This window comes from Scatophagus argus, chromosome 13 (genome assembly GCF_020382885.2).
Source record: "Scatophagus argus isolate fScaArg1 chromosome 13, fScaArg1.pri, whole genome shotgun sequence".
Taxonomy (NCBI): Eukaryota; Metazoa; Chordata; class Actinopteri; family Scatophagidae; genus Scatophagus; species Scatophagus argus.
The window spans coordinates 16,090,154-16,107,709 of NC_058505.1; the positions used below are offsets into that span (position 1 = coordinate 16,090,154).

A 17,556-nucleotide genomic window follows, 5' to 3' on the forward strand; every position below is an offset into this window, starting at 1 on the left:
CTATTAGTGACCTTGTCAGTACACTGAAACAACAAAATACAGTATCACATATAAATGTGTAATTATTGCAAGTCCCTCATTTCATGGGTGTCAATACATTAAAAAAATATTAAAGCAACAACAATAATCTCTCCTTTCAAGAGCTGGGAACAGGTTTTGGAACATAGCCTCAAGTGACTGAGAAAACATTGTTATTGCAATGAGGATCCAGTTAATGCTGCACCAGATAGCAAAATTAACATCAACCTAATTCACAAGAGGCCACTGAGACCATGTAGGTAGATATATTTGCTCATACTGTCTATGTGGTACACACAAAAGTGACAAAGAACAAGTGCAGACGTTGTAGCTCTTTGGTATAAAGCACCACAGATGAGCTTATGTGCTCTACATTTTAAATGTAATCCGTTATGATACTCAGTCTGGACTAAGTTTAGTTCAATTTAATTATAACAGACAAGACGGGGCCTAATCATTGACGTGGAATCCCCACTCAACTTCTGGCTCATCATCAAGGCGTATCACAAGATAGGACACCAGCTGAAAGAGGTTCTGCCACAGGCCCAAGAAGACGTACAAGTAGAAGTCGCTGACGTCTATTTGGCAGTGTACGCCCGAGTAATTCATATCACACACGCACTCAAAACTGTTCACGTAGTTGACACAGAAGCCTCCGTTCATACACGGGTCTGAGGCACATTCATCCACATCCTTCTCACACCTGGAATGCAAAATAAGAACAGAAGAATTATAGAGCAAAAGCATGAAAAACATAATGGTAGAAAGTTAGGGCTAGCTTTGGCACTCAAAACAAACAGACAGAGCCTAAGTGAAGGACATTGAGCTTTTATTTGACCCAGGGGTGCACTATGTTGTGAGAGGTGTGGGCAACAGCTGAGGGAAAAACAAGGAAGAGGTGTGCTATACATGTCTAACAAAGTATACAGAGTCAGCCAAAATAATGTATACACACATCAGGAAAAGGGTAATGCCATCTGTTGGGTACACAGTACACAGTGTTATCGTAATTTGATCAAACTTCGAAAGAGGTATTTATTAGAAGAACTTATACAAATTAAATATTTATACATGTTTTTCTTTTACTGATGTGTGTATACATTATTTTGGCTGACTGTATTTAATTTCTGCCCAGAATAAAACAAAAAGTGAAAACTGTAACACTTACTGCAGTAATTGTTTTGTTGGCCACTTGGGGGCAGTAAAAACAAGCTACAGTGACATACTGTCAACTTCTCAGTTGGTATGGCCTGTTTATTAGTAGACACTGGCTTACTTGCACAGCCATTCATTTGAAATCTTGCTTATGGCCACCTGATCAATGTAAGCCTGCTTTACTTGGACTCTACCAACAAGGGAAATATCTTGCTCTCTAGCTGTTCAATTCTTTTAAGTGTTCTCTTGCTAGTCGCTAACTTTGGTTGCTGGCAGTTTAATGCTGGGCAGATGTATAGTTATTTTTATTTTTTTTCTGAAAAGAGTTTCCTCTGTATCCTAAAGATTGAACCAAATCAGTCAAGCCAGAGGCCATAAAACCAGAACAAATACCTGAACAACACGAAAATTAAAACAAAACAAAAAAACATGGGACAATGGGACCATCAGGTGCTGATGGTTGAATCAGCCTTTGGGGTAAAGAGGATAAAATATCATGTCATACCACTGTCCTGTAAAACCTGGCAGGCAGTAACAGGTGTTGTCTGCTTCAGAGCAGTTCCCTCCATTAAAGCAGCTGTAGTTCCATCTTGTACCCGTGCATGTTGATACAGGCAGCTCAGGAAGTCTGAACAGACAGAAGGGCACAATTAGAAACATTAATGCTGTCCAGTTTGGCACTGGTGATTTTATTATTTGCTTTGCTTAAAATGTGCTTGTTTTCAGTGTTTTATGTAAAAGCACTTACGGACTGGTCTCAATGTACCATGGGATTTCAGGAATTTTCTCACTGTAAGAGACCAGTTTGTAAATCAGTACAACTCAGTTTGCTGTCCTTTTATAGGCCTATGCTACTGTATGTCTGGTGTCACAAACAGGTTAATAAACTGTTGTAGAACTCACTCGCAGTATTGGCCTGTCAGATTCTGAGGGCAGAGGCACGAGTAGCTTTCAAAACCTTTAAGGCATGTTGAGCCATTGCCACAATTGCTGTTTTCACACATATCAACTTCCACCTCACACTGTTCACCGGTGAACCCCAGCTCACATGCACATTTGAAACCCCCCAGTAGGTTGGTGCAGTTTCCATTCAGGCAGGGGCCAGAGATGCAGGTATTTGTTGACTCTTGACACAGTGGCCCTGTCCACTCGGAGGGACATGCGCAGTGATGCAGGTCAAAAAGATCCTCACATACACCCTCATTCTCACAAGGGTTGAGTGCACACACACTGGCTCCCCAGCAGCCGTACTGTGGGGAAGCATTGCTGTTTATCCTTGCAAACTGCTCCTCTTGAGGTCTGGGGAGGTTCAACTCTGTGTCATAGTGGAAAGGGAGAAGAAGGCCTCCAATCTCCACAGGACCCAAACAACCAGACAGCTTCTCTCCAGCATCCAGGCTCAGTGCCCCCAGGAAGATGTCTGCTCCCTCTGTGGGAAGGCCAGGTCCCCTGCAACTGTTTTGGATATGCTTTGCTCCTCCTTGCCTCTATTGAAAGCCATGATCCACCTGGAGGTAGGAAGTGTCTGGTCTTCCATGCTGAGCTCCACAGTGTGCCACTCTCCATCACTGACCGGACCCTGGCTTTGAACTGTCACATTGCTGGAATCCTTGTTAGCCCCAGCATGGAGCTCCATGACCAAATGAGAGTCTAGTAGGGAGACAGTGAGGTAGTGTCATGTCCTTCTGTGCATGAAGTAAGATGGCAGAAGACTGTCTTGTGCGGAAGCTGAGGGATACACTGCTGAGGCTGTGATTAATCTTCCCATTGCCCTGGTAGTGCAAAATGCTGCTTCCCCCCCGAAATGTTACATTAGACAAACCTGGAGGTGAGAAACGGAAGAGACTTAATGAACCGAAATGAAATGTTAGTATTTACAATAGTTGTTCGATTCATTTAATGTACAAAGACATCATCCCCATTCTTACTAGAACTACCGCTGCCAAATATTACACCTTAAATAAAGCCTAGATTTGGTGTTTCATTTTAAAAAGTAAATTAACACCAAGCTGTCTCAATAACATGAAATACAATGTACATAAAGTTAACGTTTTTTTGGGGGGGACTTATTATTTACAGTTTACCACTGAAAAAGAGAAAAACTGCTTCATTAGAACTATGTAAGAACACAGAAATGTGCTCCAACTTTGACTAAAACTTGTGGGTTATGTAAGTATCCAAAGTACGGTACAGCAGACAAAACACATTAAAGCTAAACTGTGTATTGTCATCTGCTGCCTGACATCAAGAAATCCACACATAGGTGGTAAAAGGCTTCCAAAATGCATCAGTAATAACACAAAGACAGAGGAGAAGAGGAGAAAAGAAGCCTTTGATTGTAGAAAAGTGAGCAAACTTAATATGTCGACTATGTGCACAAATACAGGCACCCGATGGAATGAAAAACACATGAAAAAAGGCTTGGATTGGCAGTTACTCTGGATCGACTGCTCCCCTCCTTTTCTCTTGGTGAACATGTGACATCTCCAAGAAGACTTGTCATCAGAAACTTTGCACGAGCATGTGGCGGTAGACCTAATCTGACCAGGGATTACCATGTCTTAGAGGACTCTCGTGTAGGATCCCTGCCTCAACTCAGTTCCCTTCTGTAATCAGCCACACTGTAATTAATCAGTGCCTGCACCATGTGAGTGCAGTACAGGGACCACACACTGCAGACAGTCCCTTCAGTGGATACAAGCCAAGGCCAGGTATGGTCTAGTGCAATACAGGGCTTACGTGTTTACTGAGAATCCTTTTGGCAATGTTTTTACATATCGAGGACAGCCATAGCTATGTGGCTGTATACAATATGCTGGATGCAGTATAGATGCTATTTCTTGGTCATTCTGATCATTTTTTTATTCCATGCATTTCATATATTTTCAACACAATGTTGATTCTGGGACAGGAATTGTACAACAGCAGATCCTCATCTTAGGACGCTCACATTCAAAGCCCTGAGAGCGGGGTTGACAAACAGCAGTGGTGGGGCAGGGAGACAGCTCACACCATTTCACCTCCTCACAGCGCTGCCCTGCAGTGTTGGGAGGGCAGTTGCAGATGAAATCGTCCCACATGGAGTAACACACTCCCCCGTTGAGACAGGGGTTGACCTAACGAAGAGAAAATAGCCCGGAACAATCAATCCTTGTCAGTCATTATTAGTGCAAATAAGGAATACACCTATAGGTCATTAATGTCGTGATTACTCACAGCACAGGCATTGTCACTGCTGCATCCTTGTGCGACGTTGATGAGTTGCTCCACGCTGTAAGATTCCACTGGAGTTTTAATGGGATAGAACTGCAGCCGTTTGCTGTTAATCCGCAGATCCTGGACACATCCCTTGAAGTATCCACCAAAAAAAGCAGAGGCCCTTGAGTCTGGTAGCCCCCCAACAAAAACCAAGTCCACGGGATGGGCCTGGATTGGCCTAATGTGCATAAAGCCCTGGCTTTGAGCTGACTGGAACAAGACTGCTTCCATTGCTTCCAACTTCACAGTCACCAGATGGAAGTGGCCGTCACTGACAACACCCTGACCAACAAGGGTCTCAAAGCTGTTGACCTGAACTTTGACCCTGCCTTCTTCCAGCCACAGGCGGAGGTACTGGCTGGTGCCGTTAGCTAGGATGACAAGCAGGCCACTGGACTGTCTGGTGCGAATGAACATAGATATCGTCACAGTATCACCCGGGTCATCGTCTAGTGAGAATAAAGCATAACTTTCCAGGCTGTTGTTTCCAAACCTTGCAGTGATATACTCTGAATAGGGAAAAAAAGAGGGTGAAAAAATCATGAAAGTCAAAGTTGAAACAAGGCCTGATAAAAAATACACCTTAAAGGCATAACAGGTCCATTTGGGAAATTAATTTATTCTCTTTCTTCTTGAGAGATGAGAAAATTGATACCACTCCTGTATCTGTCTGTTAAATATTAGACTACAGCCAGCAGCCTCTTAACATAACTTAGCACAAAGTCTGGAAACTGGGGGAAAGAGCTGGTCTAGTTCTAAAAGGTAACTAAATCTGCCTGCTAGCACCACTAAAACTCACTAATTAACATGTATATCTAGCATTTATCTAATTCATATAAAAAAAAGAGTAAAAAGGACTTCTTTAAATTCCTTCAAGTTAATATAAGATTTGATTTATCAGTGTTATGGACCATGAGCTGTTTATTAACTCAATAAAAGGTGAAGTTATGGACTTTTTCACACAGCTTTGACATTGCAGAGTGCTCTCTGTTTATTGAAAGGAAAGAACCTGCTGAGGATAACAGCCACTGAAAACGTGTCTGCACGGCGTGACTTCCCTGATTTGTCAAAGTGAAGGCATTCCAGGTGAGCTACTGAAACCCACGTTTTTTTAATCCTGGGCCCAGGTGTTACTGAATGCCTCCTAATTGCATAACTCTGTGCTATTTCTACTAGGACTGTAAGCTCCTTCAAAGTCTACTGACTAACTTTATCAACCTGCAGTGGGGCTCTGTGTATATCTCACACTGAGATTTCTGCAGTGTTGTGACTGACGATGAACTTGACGTGAAGGCTACCTGTTTTCACAGCATGTAAATCTCTTTAAATGCAGCAACTAATTCAAATAAAATTAAGTAATAATAATAAATGTCACACACATAACGTTTGAAAGATCAGTCAACATATTTCTAGAGATGTGCACACATGGTAAAGCATTGTATCTTAGGTAAAGCTAAACCTTATTTTAAACATATTATACCACTGACTCTCACTTTCAAAGTAATCATTGGATGCGTCAAAAAAAAAAAAAATCACAGTTTCATGATCTTCAACTTATTTTAAGATGTAAATTAGGTGTGCTTAAGTAGTTGTGGTTTTCTTTGAAGGAAGAGGCAAAAAAAGATGAAAAGATTTTGAAAAGTCAGCCCCAGTGCTGGTTGGATTAATATTTTAAAATGGCATGCAGTAGTGTTTGCATCTTACCCTCTGCACAGTTGCTTCCCTCATATGGCCTGTGGCACTCACACATGTAGCTCCTCCAGCCCTGGCTCACACAGCGCCCTCGGTTCTGACATGGGCTGTCATCACACTTATCTTTGTCGCTGCATCCCACACTGATATTTGCCTGGGTGTTCGAATCCTCTGGCACTATAACAGGCAACACCAGGTGTGAGTCCACGAACACATCTCTGAAGCAGCCCAGAAAAGCAGGCGGGCGGTCTGCTTCATCCACTGCTCTGCCCAAACCCCAGTCTCCCTCCACTGCTCCTATGAAGAGGCTTTGACGGACTGTTCCTGGCTCAGGGAGAGCAGAAGCTTGCACAAGCAGCTGGATGTCAGCGCTGGAGTCTCTGGTGCAGAGTGCTTCAGTGCAGAGCAGCCTGATGAGGCTGACCACACCGCCCAGAGATGCTTCCACCGTGTGCCACCTGTTGTTGGACAAGTACTCTGGCAGCTCCTGAACCAGCGTGCTAGAGCCTTGACTCCTCAGGCTGCGGAGGCAGAGATGCCCATCCATCAGCTCAATGCTGAGGAGCAGGTCATCCACTCTGCGCTGCAAGAGGGTGCCGACTGGTCTTGCTGACCTGAAGCTGAATGTCACATTTAGAGGAGCCTCTGGGTCTAGAAGCTGAGTCTCTATGTACATGTAACCTCGGGACTCAAATGAGAAGACAGTGGGAGTCTGGCATTTAGGGCCTGTGAAGCCAGCAAGGCAGATGCACGTGTAAGTGTGCTGATTATCGATGAGTAAGGGAGAGCATATTCCTCCATTCTCACACTGGTTGTCATCGCAGCCTGAAAGTGCAGTTGTGCAGGTCTCTCCTCCATACAGGCGCCCATTTTGACTTTGTTGGGAGCAAAGGCATCTGAAACCCTCATTGTGGCTCACACATATACCACCATTTTGGCATGGCTGCTTTTCACATGCACTGATGTCCTCATCGGATAAAGTGCCTGGAGAGACAGAAACAATCCAACATTATGTCTGAAAATAATCAAATCTTTAACTGCGTGCATGTTTTAAACCCACATATACCAGTGAGGATCAGCATGCAGTCACAAAAGTGTGTGGGAGAAAATCAAACCACAGAACAAGAACAAAAGAAAAAAAGAAAAGAAACATAACAAAAGAACAATGTAAAGGAAAAAAAAACTATAATTAGTAATAATAATTGCTTAATTTAAAGTTAAAAATAATATTGACTCAAAGATAGTATATAAATAATAAAATTCATCTCTGATTACAGCATCCAAATGTTACCTGCATAAAGCAACCATAACATCCACAAATGCACGGTGAATCTCAGCATTGTCCTTAACAAATCCTCCAGATTACTAGATGTTTGGCAGTATCTTCATCTCAGGTCAGAGACAGATGGGGAATACTTGTTTGTGCAGCTCCATCTTCATCTCTGCTCCTCTGCATGTATGTGTTCACTGAAATGCTTGGCGCGCTGCAAACCAGATAGGAGGGATTAAGCTAATGCACTTACAGTGTCTTACACATTAAATGTGTTGGTGCAGGGAGGGGTTTATCCTGAAGGCTAGACTGAGCTACTCCAAACATTTTTCCCTGACCAGAACTCCGATGTACACTTATACTAGTGACAACCTTTGTCCATCTGAAAACGATGGGATGTGAGAGTTATGGAAGAGACAGTGAACCTTACCTGAGCAGAGACACAAAATGAAAACGAGTTTCTCTTTATTACCACTTCAGTCCTCTGTAGAGGGGAAGATTTGCACAATTCAACTTCACATATACATCTTGAAAATACACCTGTGCACGTGCAAACACACACACAGACACACACACACACATGCTACAGAGCATGTGCTCGGCTGAGTACGGGTTGGCGGCAGCAGTTGACTGGATGGAAGCTCAGTCTTTGAAAGAAGTAAATTTAGACCTGTGCTTCTAATCTTGGTATTTCGCTCATTAAAACGTCACTCACGTCACCAGGAGGCATTTGTCTGAAGAGCATTCAGCCTACTCATTAGCAGTACTAATGACTTTAGTTTTACTTGTTTTACTGCTCTGACGTTACCATGACATCCACTGGATGTTACAGCACAGAATTTGGGACCGTGATTCAACATATGATACAAAGTTTAAATAAATTTAAATAATAATCATGATAAATAAATAAAAAATAAATTCTTAATTAGTTGCATAAATTTATTCTGAAAATATGTGCCCTGAATTTAAGACTTAAACATATTAGGAAAATGGCAGAATGCATTACTGCAAATCTATCTATCACAGCTTGAACACAACCCATACCAACTTCTGCCCTCTGGTAGGCGCTACAGAGCCAAAAAACAAGACACAGGAGCAAATTCTTTCTACAGGCCATTGCTCTAATGAACAGTTAAATCATCCACATGGTGTCAGAAACAATCTGATTCAAGAGTGCCTCCTAACAAAAGGTCTTTAACATCATCCATAGAAATCCTGCATGCTGTGCTTACTGTATGAAGACATGTTTACTCACATACTGTACATAACCACTCACTTTATGTATATAAATGAATATATTACTTTTTCATTTAATATTTGTTCCTATGCAGTATTTGTTTACAATCTGCAGAACACCTGACTTGTATATACGCACTGTATTTTGTCGATCATTTACATTTACATTTTCCATTTATTTGCATGTACATGGTCATTCAAAGTTATCTTTGTTCAGCGTTGTTGTTTCATTCTGTGTACATACACTGGGAGCTACTAGTGTCAAATTCCTGGTGTATTTGACCAATAAAGCTTATTCTGATATCTAGTAATGGTAATAAGTCACACATAATTAAAATACTCAAGGACCCCAATTGTACTCAAGTGCAAGACTTGATTGAATGTGCTTTTACTGCTGTGAAAGCCTGAGAAATTTAACTGGTCACTAGCAGTGGATGAAAGTATTCTTTTGGCTTTCAGACTACATTACCCATAATACCCTCATTTCGTGAATCCCTCTAGTGAACCTAGTGTTGGACAACACACTCCCCTCGATTGATTCGTGTTTGAATTATTAATTTATATACAAACTAAACTATCAGATGAATTAATGCTTGCATTCTTCGCAATATTTCGTTTCCTGTTATTATGTTTACGCCTATGAACAAGAGCTTCAGAGGACAATAGCTGGAACAGCCAATGAGCGAAAGGTTTATTACGGTGTGCGACATTTCTGGTAGGGTGGGAAGGTGGGGCGTTGCAGATATTCAGGAAATTATTTCTCCTCAGTTTATTTTCCACATTAGTTGGTAGTTATGTTCGCTGCTATGTACGGTGCTTTGTACACCTGACCCGTTTCTCCAAGGTAAGATTTTTTTAAACGTTCCCATATAATCGTTACCCGTTCTAGGGTAGCAGTAAAGGTCGTTTGTCAACACTCTCCTCGGAGGGGGGCCTGCCCGTCAAATGATAACATGTTAGGGGTCCTTGAGGTGGAGAGCGAATTTGCAAATACGACTGTATTTCTTGTTAATCATTCGGGATAACAGTACGGATACTAGCTTTATTGCACATTTCCGCCAGGCCTATATTGTCTATTGAGCGCAGTGTTCATGACAGCTGTTGGTTCTCATACCTCAGATAAGCCGTAATTGTGTATCTTTTCATGCATAATGTTCACATTTAGTATAACTTTTCGCCACAATATTCAAAATAATAACACAAAATCAATAACCATTGTTGCCTTCTTAAGTCAGATATGTTTACATCCTAAGCCATTTGTCTAGCCTCTTGAATATCAAATCTGAATCAGAACACATAGCTTGATAGAGTTAGCGCTGATGCAGGTTCATTCTCAGCACTGTTTCTATTCCTTTGGTATTCAGGAGTAATTCGTGGTAGCCCAACATATACACCAATGAAGAAAAAGTCTTGCAATCCCCTGCGTCCCAAACGCAGCAGGCAGGTCAGTGCCAGCAATGAATGTGCTGTACAGCTGAGCAATGTTCTGGGCTCCAATGCCCCATCAAATTCTGGAACTGTCCCAGAGTCACCCTCACAAGTCAGGCACCTGGCTATGTCGCAGCACAGTCACAACCTCCTCAAGTTCTTGAATGAGGACCGGGCACGACAGAAGTTCTGTGATGTGTCAGTGTCTGTGGGTGGGAAGCTGTACAGTGCCCACAAGGTGGTCTTGGCCCATGGGAGCAGCTACTTCCACGCTGAGCTGTCCAAGAACCCTGCTACAGCACAAGTGACTCTGGACCATGTGGAGGACTCTGTTTTCCAGCACCTGCTTTGCTTTTTGTACACCTCTGAGTGTGTTGTCTCAGAGATGGACCTCCCGGCTCTAACTGAAGCTGCCCGCTTCCTGGACATGATGGATATACTAAAGCTGCTGTGTGAAGAAGGGGACAACAACCCAGTGAGCATGATCCAGGCACAGGAACAGATAAGAGGGTCTCCTGAGGTAGAAATGACCTCCAGTGACTCACCAGCAGTTGACACAGACACCCAAAGCCCACCTGATTTTCAGCACACTATCTGCAGTCACCAGTGTAGCACTGAAAACTCCTTGCAAATCCACTTGGTTCAGAGTGACTCTGATGTACAGCAGGAAACCTCAACTGAGAAAGAGAAGGTGGCGGCTCAGAGTACTGCTACCACACGGAGATCATCTCGCCGGAGGAGAACACCCACCAAGTATCAGAAAGACGACGTGGAGTACACTATTAACATTTCTGAAGAAAACCAAAGCGCTGTATCACCAATAGAGCAAGGTGAAGAAAGAGTGGAAAACACAGGAAAGGTAGTTGTGGAAAACCAAGTGCCCAGACTGGACATGAACAAGACATCTAAACTGGATCAAAGGGAAGACATAGTGGATGAGGAGGAGGAGGAAGGGGAAGGAGACGTGAATGAGGATGCAGTTGACCGTAGGGAACCTGTTCAGATTTGCACAATGGACAAGGGTGTAGGTCAGCAGAGTTCAGATGTAGAAAGGGCAGAACAACAGGCTGCTCAAGAGGTGGCGCTGCATGTGCCAGCAGCAGGAAGCTCTACCCAGAGTCCAGTGTACCCTGAGGGTCTGGCTCCTGTCATCATACAAACCTCCAGCAAGAAGACTCTCAAGTGCCCCAAATGTGACAAGACCTTTGACCGTGCAGGTGGGAACCATAGAGTAAGGTTTAGATGATTAGTGCTATTGTTTGTGTTATCTCTTGTAGTAGCAGTATTAGTGTTTTTTCTAGTAGAGCGGACTGTGATGTTGAACAGCACAATCATCTCTTATTAAGTATCTGGTTTTAATTATTACACTGATATTAAATAGAAAAGAAAAACAGCAAATCAAAAGCAAATTGACACATTTGAGAAACTGGAACAAATACAAATCAGGCATTTTTACTTTATAAATGACCATTAACTATGAGAACTGCATTCTTTCTGTTTTGTAGCTGGTCTTCCTTTGGCTTGTTAGAGGCAGAAGAACTAATCATTAAAATAGCAAATTTCCCTCTACTGTTTCACCTGTCATCAGTGCCAGAAACACTCAAAGCTGTGGCCTGTGCTTGTGTTGGAAGACTGGACGTTCTCCTGCTGTTTTGTCATATTTAGAAACACAACATGTTTCCTTCAACCTAAGTGTAAAATTCAGTAGTCATCATGGTGTCTAATGTGATTACTAATGTGTTACTGAGAGAATACATTAATTGATACATCATTTCCTGCAATTTTAGGGAAGTATGAAAGTCACACCAGAGTGCACACAGGAGAGAAACCATTCCAGTGTGACATCTGTCACCAGCGCTACTCCACCAAATCTAACCTGACTGTTCATAAGAAGAAACACACCAGCGATGCCCCTTTCCATAAGAAGGAACACAAGTGCCCCTTCTGTAGCAAACTGCATGCCAGCAAGAAAACCTTGGCCAAACATGTCAGAAGGTGAGACATACAACATCCAGTCGCCCCAGTGTTCTTTCCTATTTATTTTTCGCTGGTTATTAAGTTGGCCATGAATATACAATGCAATTTTATATTCTCAGACAGAGACCATCTGAACTGAACTCAGCTTACATTTTCTATGTTTTTTACTTGTAAATCAGTCTACAGTTACCATCTGCTGTTTTGATTAGGGATGGGAGTAGAGAACTGGTTTCAAATTGTCTGATCCATCGGAATCACGTGTCTCCGAAAAGATCATTTTTTCTTTGTTGATGCTGACATGTTTTAATGACAGTTGTGCATTGCAAAAGAATGAAATCAAACTTGTGTGTCTACGTTGCTGGAAACTTGCGACAAGAATTCATAGAGGGTCCTTTAGGGTAAATGGTGATGACATTCTCACAGTGACAACATTAACATGGAGTTTTTAGCAGGGATAATATTTACCATGTTTATCATCTTTGTTTAGCATGCTAAACTAATACAGAGTACAGCGAGTCCTATGAGAATGTCATAGTCATGGTTTTAGAATGGCTTTAACGGCTGGTATCTTATCATGTTAGCGTGTTGATGGCTGTTGTATGGGTATGAAAATGATGGTAGTGGTCAGTAAAAGGGACGATTTGTAGAACATCTAGTCTGGTGAAAATTACAGAAAAAACAAGTGCTCATTTGGACTGTATTTGTTGATTTTGCAGAGCTAACACTCCACTAAATCTTGATGATGATGGGTGATACTATCTGATGTTGTCATATATCTTCACTGTCCTGCCAGGTTTCATCCAGACCACATTCAAGAGTTTCTCACCAAGAGGAAGAGGAAGAGTGAAGGCTGGAAATGTGCTGTAAGAATTGGTTTCAGTCATAGTATGCTGTTCATGTTTTGCCTGATGGTGCAAGCTGATCTTGAGTACACACCACTGATTTTTTTTAAAAGAACACAGTCACATGAATATACCTGGAGTGTTCAAATATGTGTTTACATAGAGGTTAGATGATGAATAAATGCATTTTAACACATAATAATGGTACACCCAGTCTCTAGGCAGTTTATTTAGATTTTAATAATCTGCAACCTTTGAACCCTCTGAACCAGATTTGTCTGAAGACCTTCACCCGCAGACCTCATCTGCAGGAGCACATGATACTGCACACCCAAGACCGGCCTTTTAAATGCTCCTTCTGTGACGAATACTTCAAGTCCAGGTTTGCTAGGCTGAAGCACCAAGAAAAGTACCACTTAGGTGAGAAATGTACAGTGAAAATACATTCTTAAGCTCTCAAACTTGTACTCCTGCTAATGAAAAAACGTTTTAACAATTAAATATTTAAATGGAGACAATTCAGATAAGAGATGTGACATTTTTGCATCTTTACAACCTGAATGAATGCCAGCTTTGAATAGTAAAGCTGGCAGTAGAGCATAAACATGATGCCACTTTATAACAATGACATCTATTAATGAGTTACACTAGTCTGGAACCATGTTTCTGTAGCAATCAGTGCATTAGTTGAAAGCATTTGTACTCTTTCTCATTTCCAGGGCCTTTTCCCTGTGAGATTTGTGGTCGACAGTTTAATGACACAGGTAACAGAAAGAGGCACATTGAATGTACACATGGAGGCAAAAGAAAGTGGACCTGCTTTGTTTGTGGGAAATCCGTAAGGGAAAGGTATGTCTATATGTCCCTAAACTTTCCCAACATTTTCCTTATTTCTACAACTCTTATTTGGACACGCTGAGCTGCAAAAACATATGTCTAAGTCTGTGCTGCTGTATTGAGATTGTTCCTCTTCTCATAGGACAACACTGAAAGAGCACTTGAGGATCCACAGTGGGGAGAAACCTCACCTCTGTAGTATCTGTGGTCAAAGCTTCCGTCATGGCAGCTCCTACAGGTGAGTCCCGTGGGTTTGACACAGTGCTTCTGGTGCGGGATACTGGATCATTAATGGAGTTATCTGTAATGTATAATGAAACTGTTCCTCGGACAGGCTCCACCTCAGAGTCCACCATGACGACAAGCGCTATGAGTGTGATGAATGTGGGAAAACCTTCATACGCCATGACCATCTGACCAAACATCAGAAAATACACTCTGGTACAGTGTACAGAAGTGGGATTCTTGTGTTTTTCTGTGACCTTCTTTGGCACTGTCTGCTCTTTCTCATTCACTGAGACTTCATTCAGTAACCATTCACTGCCTCTAGTCAGTGTTTCCTTTAAAATGAGCTCATGTTTATTACAGGTGAGAAAGCACACCAGTGTGAAGAATGTGGCAAGTGCTTCAGGCGTCATGATCATCTGACAGTCCACTACAAGAGCATTCATTTGGGAGAGAAAGTCTGGCAGAAGTATGCTATCATAAAAATCACAGTCACACTTACAGTCTTTTCAGTAGTGGTATAAAAGCGCAAATATTTTCCTTTAGTTGTGACTTCCAAGTTTCACACGTGTTCTTGGTTTACATCTCTGCTAATGAGGAATATGTTCACAGGTATAAAACTGCTGTGCATCAGTGTGAGGTTTGCAAGAAAGAATTTAAAGGAAAGTCCAGCCTAGAAATGCACTTCAGGACCCACTCTGGTAAGGAAACAAAGAAGACAATGGATATGTTTGCTTGAAAACATATATGAGAACAGAAAAGGTGTATTTATATACTGCATGAGGTTTTATCAGTTGACTGTTCATTAAGTCCTGCCCCACCCTAGTTACTGTTGCTACACTTGTCGCGCTGCATATGCAGCTTACACTGACGGCAGGAGCAGCTTTACCACTCAAAATTTTTGTAGTAATGTGTGAAACAAAGGGTCTTACGCACAGAAATAAACAGCAGCAGGGTTTTTATTTGTAACTGATAACTGTAGAATTGTAGACTGTCACAAGCGGTTTTTACAAACTGCGGCTAGCTAGAGTAAGGTGATGCTCATGCTTAAGTGCACTGAAAACTTCATCTCCAGCTAATGTCCTGTAAAAGTGTCATGATGGCCACAATAGTGTGTGAAAATACTGAGGCTAAAGCTTCTTGTCTTGGGCAAAATATCAGCATTCCTACCAGATCACGATGAGGACGTGGTAAATAAGCAGTGCACTGTACTGCAGGATAGCGCTATAGAGTTGCAACTAAAATGTTCTTTGTTCTAATGTAAAACTTACATGTTTTCGATGCTTACTGTGCAAATATCTGGATAAGCATAACATAGCACTGTGTACCGGTAACTACTAACTAAGTTTGACTGTGGTTGTTGGAGTATAAATTTCCCCAAACCAATACAGAGTAGCACAGTGGTTAATTGTAAACTGATCTTTGTGCCCACAAAGTGGATGTTAACATTCCCTGCTAACTCAAGAACACTTAAACGCACAACTGAATTAATTCCTTTTACTCATGAATTTTTGGTTTGAAAAGATGAAACAAAAGATATCACACTTTAAATAAATATTGTGTAGTGCTGTTGTTGGAGAATCTTACTGTACACATACACAGAGACTTAAGTTATTCTGAACTGTAATTGGAGAGTTGTTTGGGGACATTGTTCATCGGTTATATTTTTAAAAACTAGGATGCAATAGAAATGGCTGTCTAAAAATGCTTTTTTGACACTCTCACACTGATGTTCTCTCTGTTCATCTTACAGGTGAGAAACCCCACAGATGTCCCGAGTGCAACCAGACATTTCGTATCAAGAAGACCCTGACAAAGCACATGGTGATTCACTCGGATGCTCGTCCTTTCAACTGCCCCCACTGCAGTGCCACCTTTAAAAGAAAAGACAAACTCAAGTACCATGTTGACCATGTGCACAGCATCCGGTTTACTGAGCAGCCCCTCAGCACACTCAGTGAGGACAAGATAGTCTCCATTCCTTTTGAGGAACCCTCTAAGGCTTACCGTGCTGAACCTAAGTCAGTCCTCCAGAACAACAGTCCTCCTACAAATGTCTGCGTGCCCGTCACTTTAGTTCCCGTCCAGTTGGCAGCAGGAGCTCAAAGCGACTTGAACGCTCACCGCGCCTCATCTCTTTCCTCCCAGTCTCACAGCGTTGTGAGCATGCAGGCTCAAGGACAGCAGCAGAACTCTGGCTACCAGGCTGCTACAGACCTAGCGTTCTTAGAGAAGTACACGCTCACCCCCCAGCCCACCAACATCGTCCACCCTGTGAGGCCAGATCAGATGCTGGACCCCCGAGAGCAGTCCTACCTGGGCACGCTGCTGGGACTGGATTCAGCTTCCTCTGTCCAGAACATCTCTAATTCTGATCACACGCACTGATTTTCCTGATGAAAGCTGGTCCTGTAGGACACAGTCCATCAACTTAAAGAGTCATTTAATACGAAGAATAGAAGTTACAGTATTCAATACGCACCATGACAGAGGCTTTTATTGTCCTTCATGCAAAATGATTCAACTCAAGGCAAAAACTACACTGAACTTTGGCTCTAGTACAGCACAGGATAACTTTTTTGGTATTCAGCCCGATCTCATAAGACATTCAGATGTCATTGTTATCAAATTACATGTATTTGTGTGGATTTAAATCTTTATTTTCTGTTGTAACTTAAGCAAAACCATATATCACCTTAAATCTACTAAAACTGAAAATTACAGGTCTGATGACAGTAAAATGAGATGAATACAAACTTTAAATGTTATCAAACCAGTTTCTATTCTCCACAAGCAGCTGTTGGTTCTTGATATACAGTATGTGTTGCACAGGCTGTTGATTTGTGTATTTTCTTTGTAACATTATTAAAGCACTTTTCAGAAATTGGTTGCCACTGTGAACATCAACATGAGTCTCTGGTTACAACTAATGGTTGGAGTATTTGCTGACAGAATAAGTTGTATTTTAAACATTTACCAAAGTGACTTATTTTATCATTTGCTTGGTTCTCATAACAGTTAACATTTAAAACATTCTTGATTAAACAGTTAATTGGTTTAGCAAATAAATAAATATCCATAGTTTAATTGATGATACAAAGAACAAGGTAACTTTGTTATACTGAGTAACGTTTAAGTGTAGCCTTAACACACATTGTACTTGTGTGTTGCCAGTACAACAGGTCACTTAACAGCGTTGTGTGTTTGTGACTACTCATTCAGTACATACAAGCACAGTGACTGAAATATTAGAAGTCAATCTACAGTTTGTATGTGTGCAACAACCTCATTAAAGTGTTACAGTTGAATCAAGTAAACTGTGATTGAAAAATGAAATAACCTTTTGTTCATTGGGAAATAAAATGCTTGTGGTGTAGAAATGGGAAAACCAGGTGGAACAATAATGACATCACATGGTAAACTACTTGTTGCATCCTGGAATGGTTTTGTTGATAAATTTTAGTCATATGGCGGATATTTGTTGAGAATTAATTGTCAGACAGTTATATTTCAGACTTTGTCACATTCTGAAGCGATCAATAAAATTCGATTTGAAAACGCTGATGTTTGCGAGTTAGTAGCTCTGTGACAGACCAATGGACTGATTGGGATGTATCC

General features: G+C 41.7%; 1 protein-coding gene and 1 pseudogene across 1 annotated transcript; one reads left to right on the forward strand and one right to left on the reverse strand.

The window, feature by feature from the left end:
• Positions 1 to 148: 148 nt before the first annotated feature.
• LOC124069430 lies at positions 149 to 7,032 on the reverse strand (annotated as a pseudogene).
• A 2,286-nt stretch (positions 7,033 to 9,318) lies between these two features.
• Positions 9,319 to 17,434, forward strand: zbtb41 (zinc finger and BTB domain containing 41). The gene is made up of 11 exons (XM_046408066.1): positions 9,319 to 9,473; positions 9,994 to 11,274; positions 11,845 to 12,052; positions 12,828 to 12,897; positions 13,149 to 13,296; positions 13,596 to 13,725; positions 13,856 to 13,951; positions 14,048 to 14,154; positions 14,302 to 14,407; positions 14,551 to 14,639; positions 15,692 to 17,434. The coding sequence occupies exons 2-11, from the start codon at positions 10,026 to 10,028 to the stop codon at positions 16,324 to 16,326; spliced, it is 2,838 nt and encodes a 945-aa protein (XP_046264022.1). The 5' UTR covers positions 9,319 to 9,473; positions 9,994 to 10,025; the 3' UTR covers positions 16,327 to 17,434.
• Positions 17,435 to 17,556: the final 122 nt, after the last annotated feature.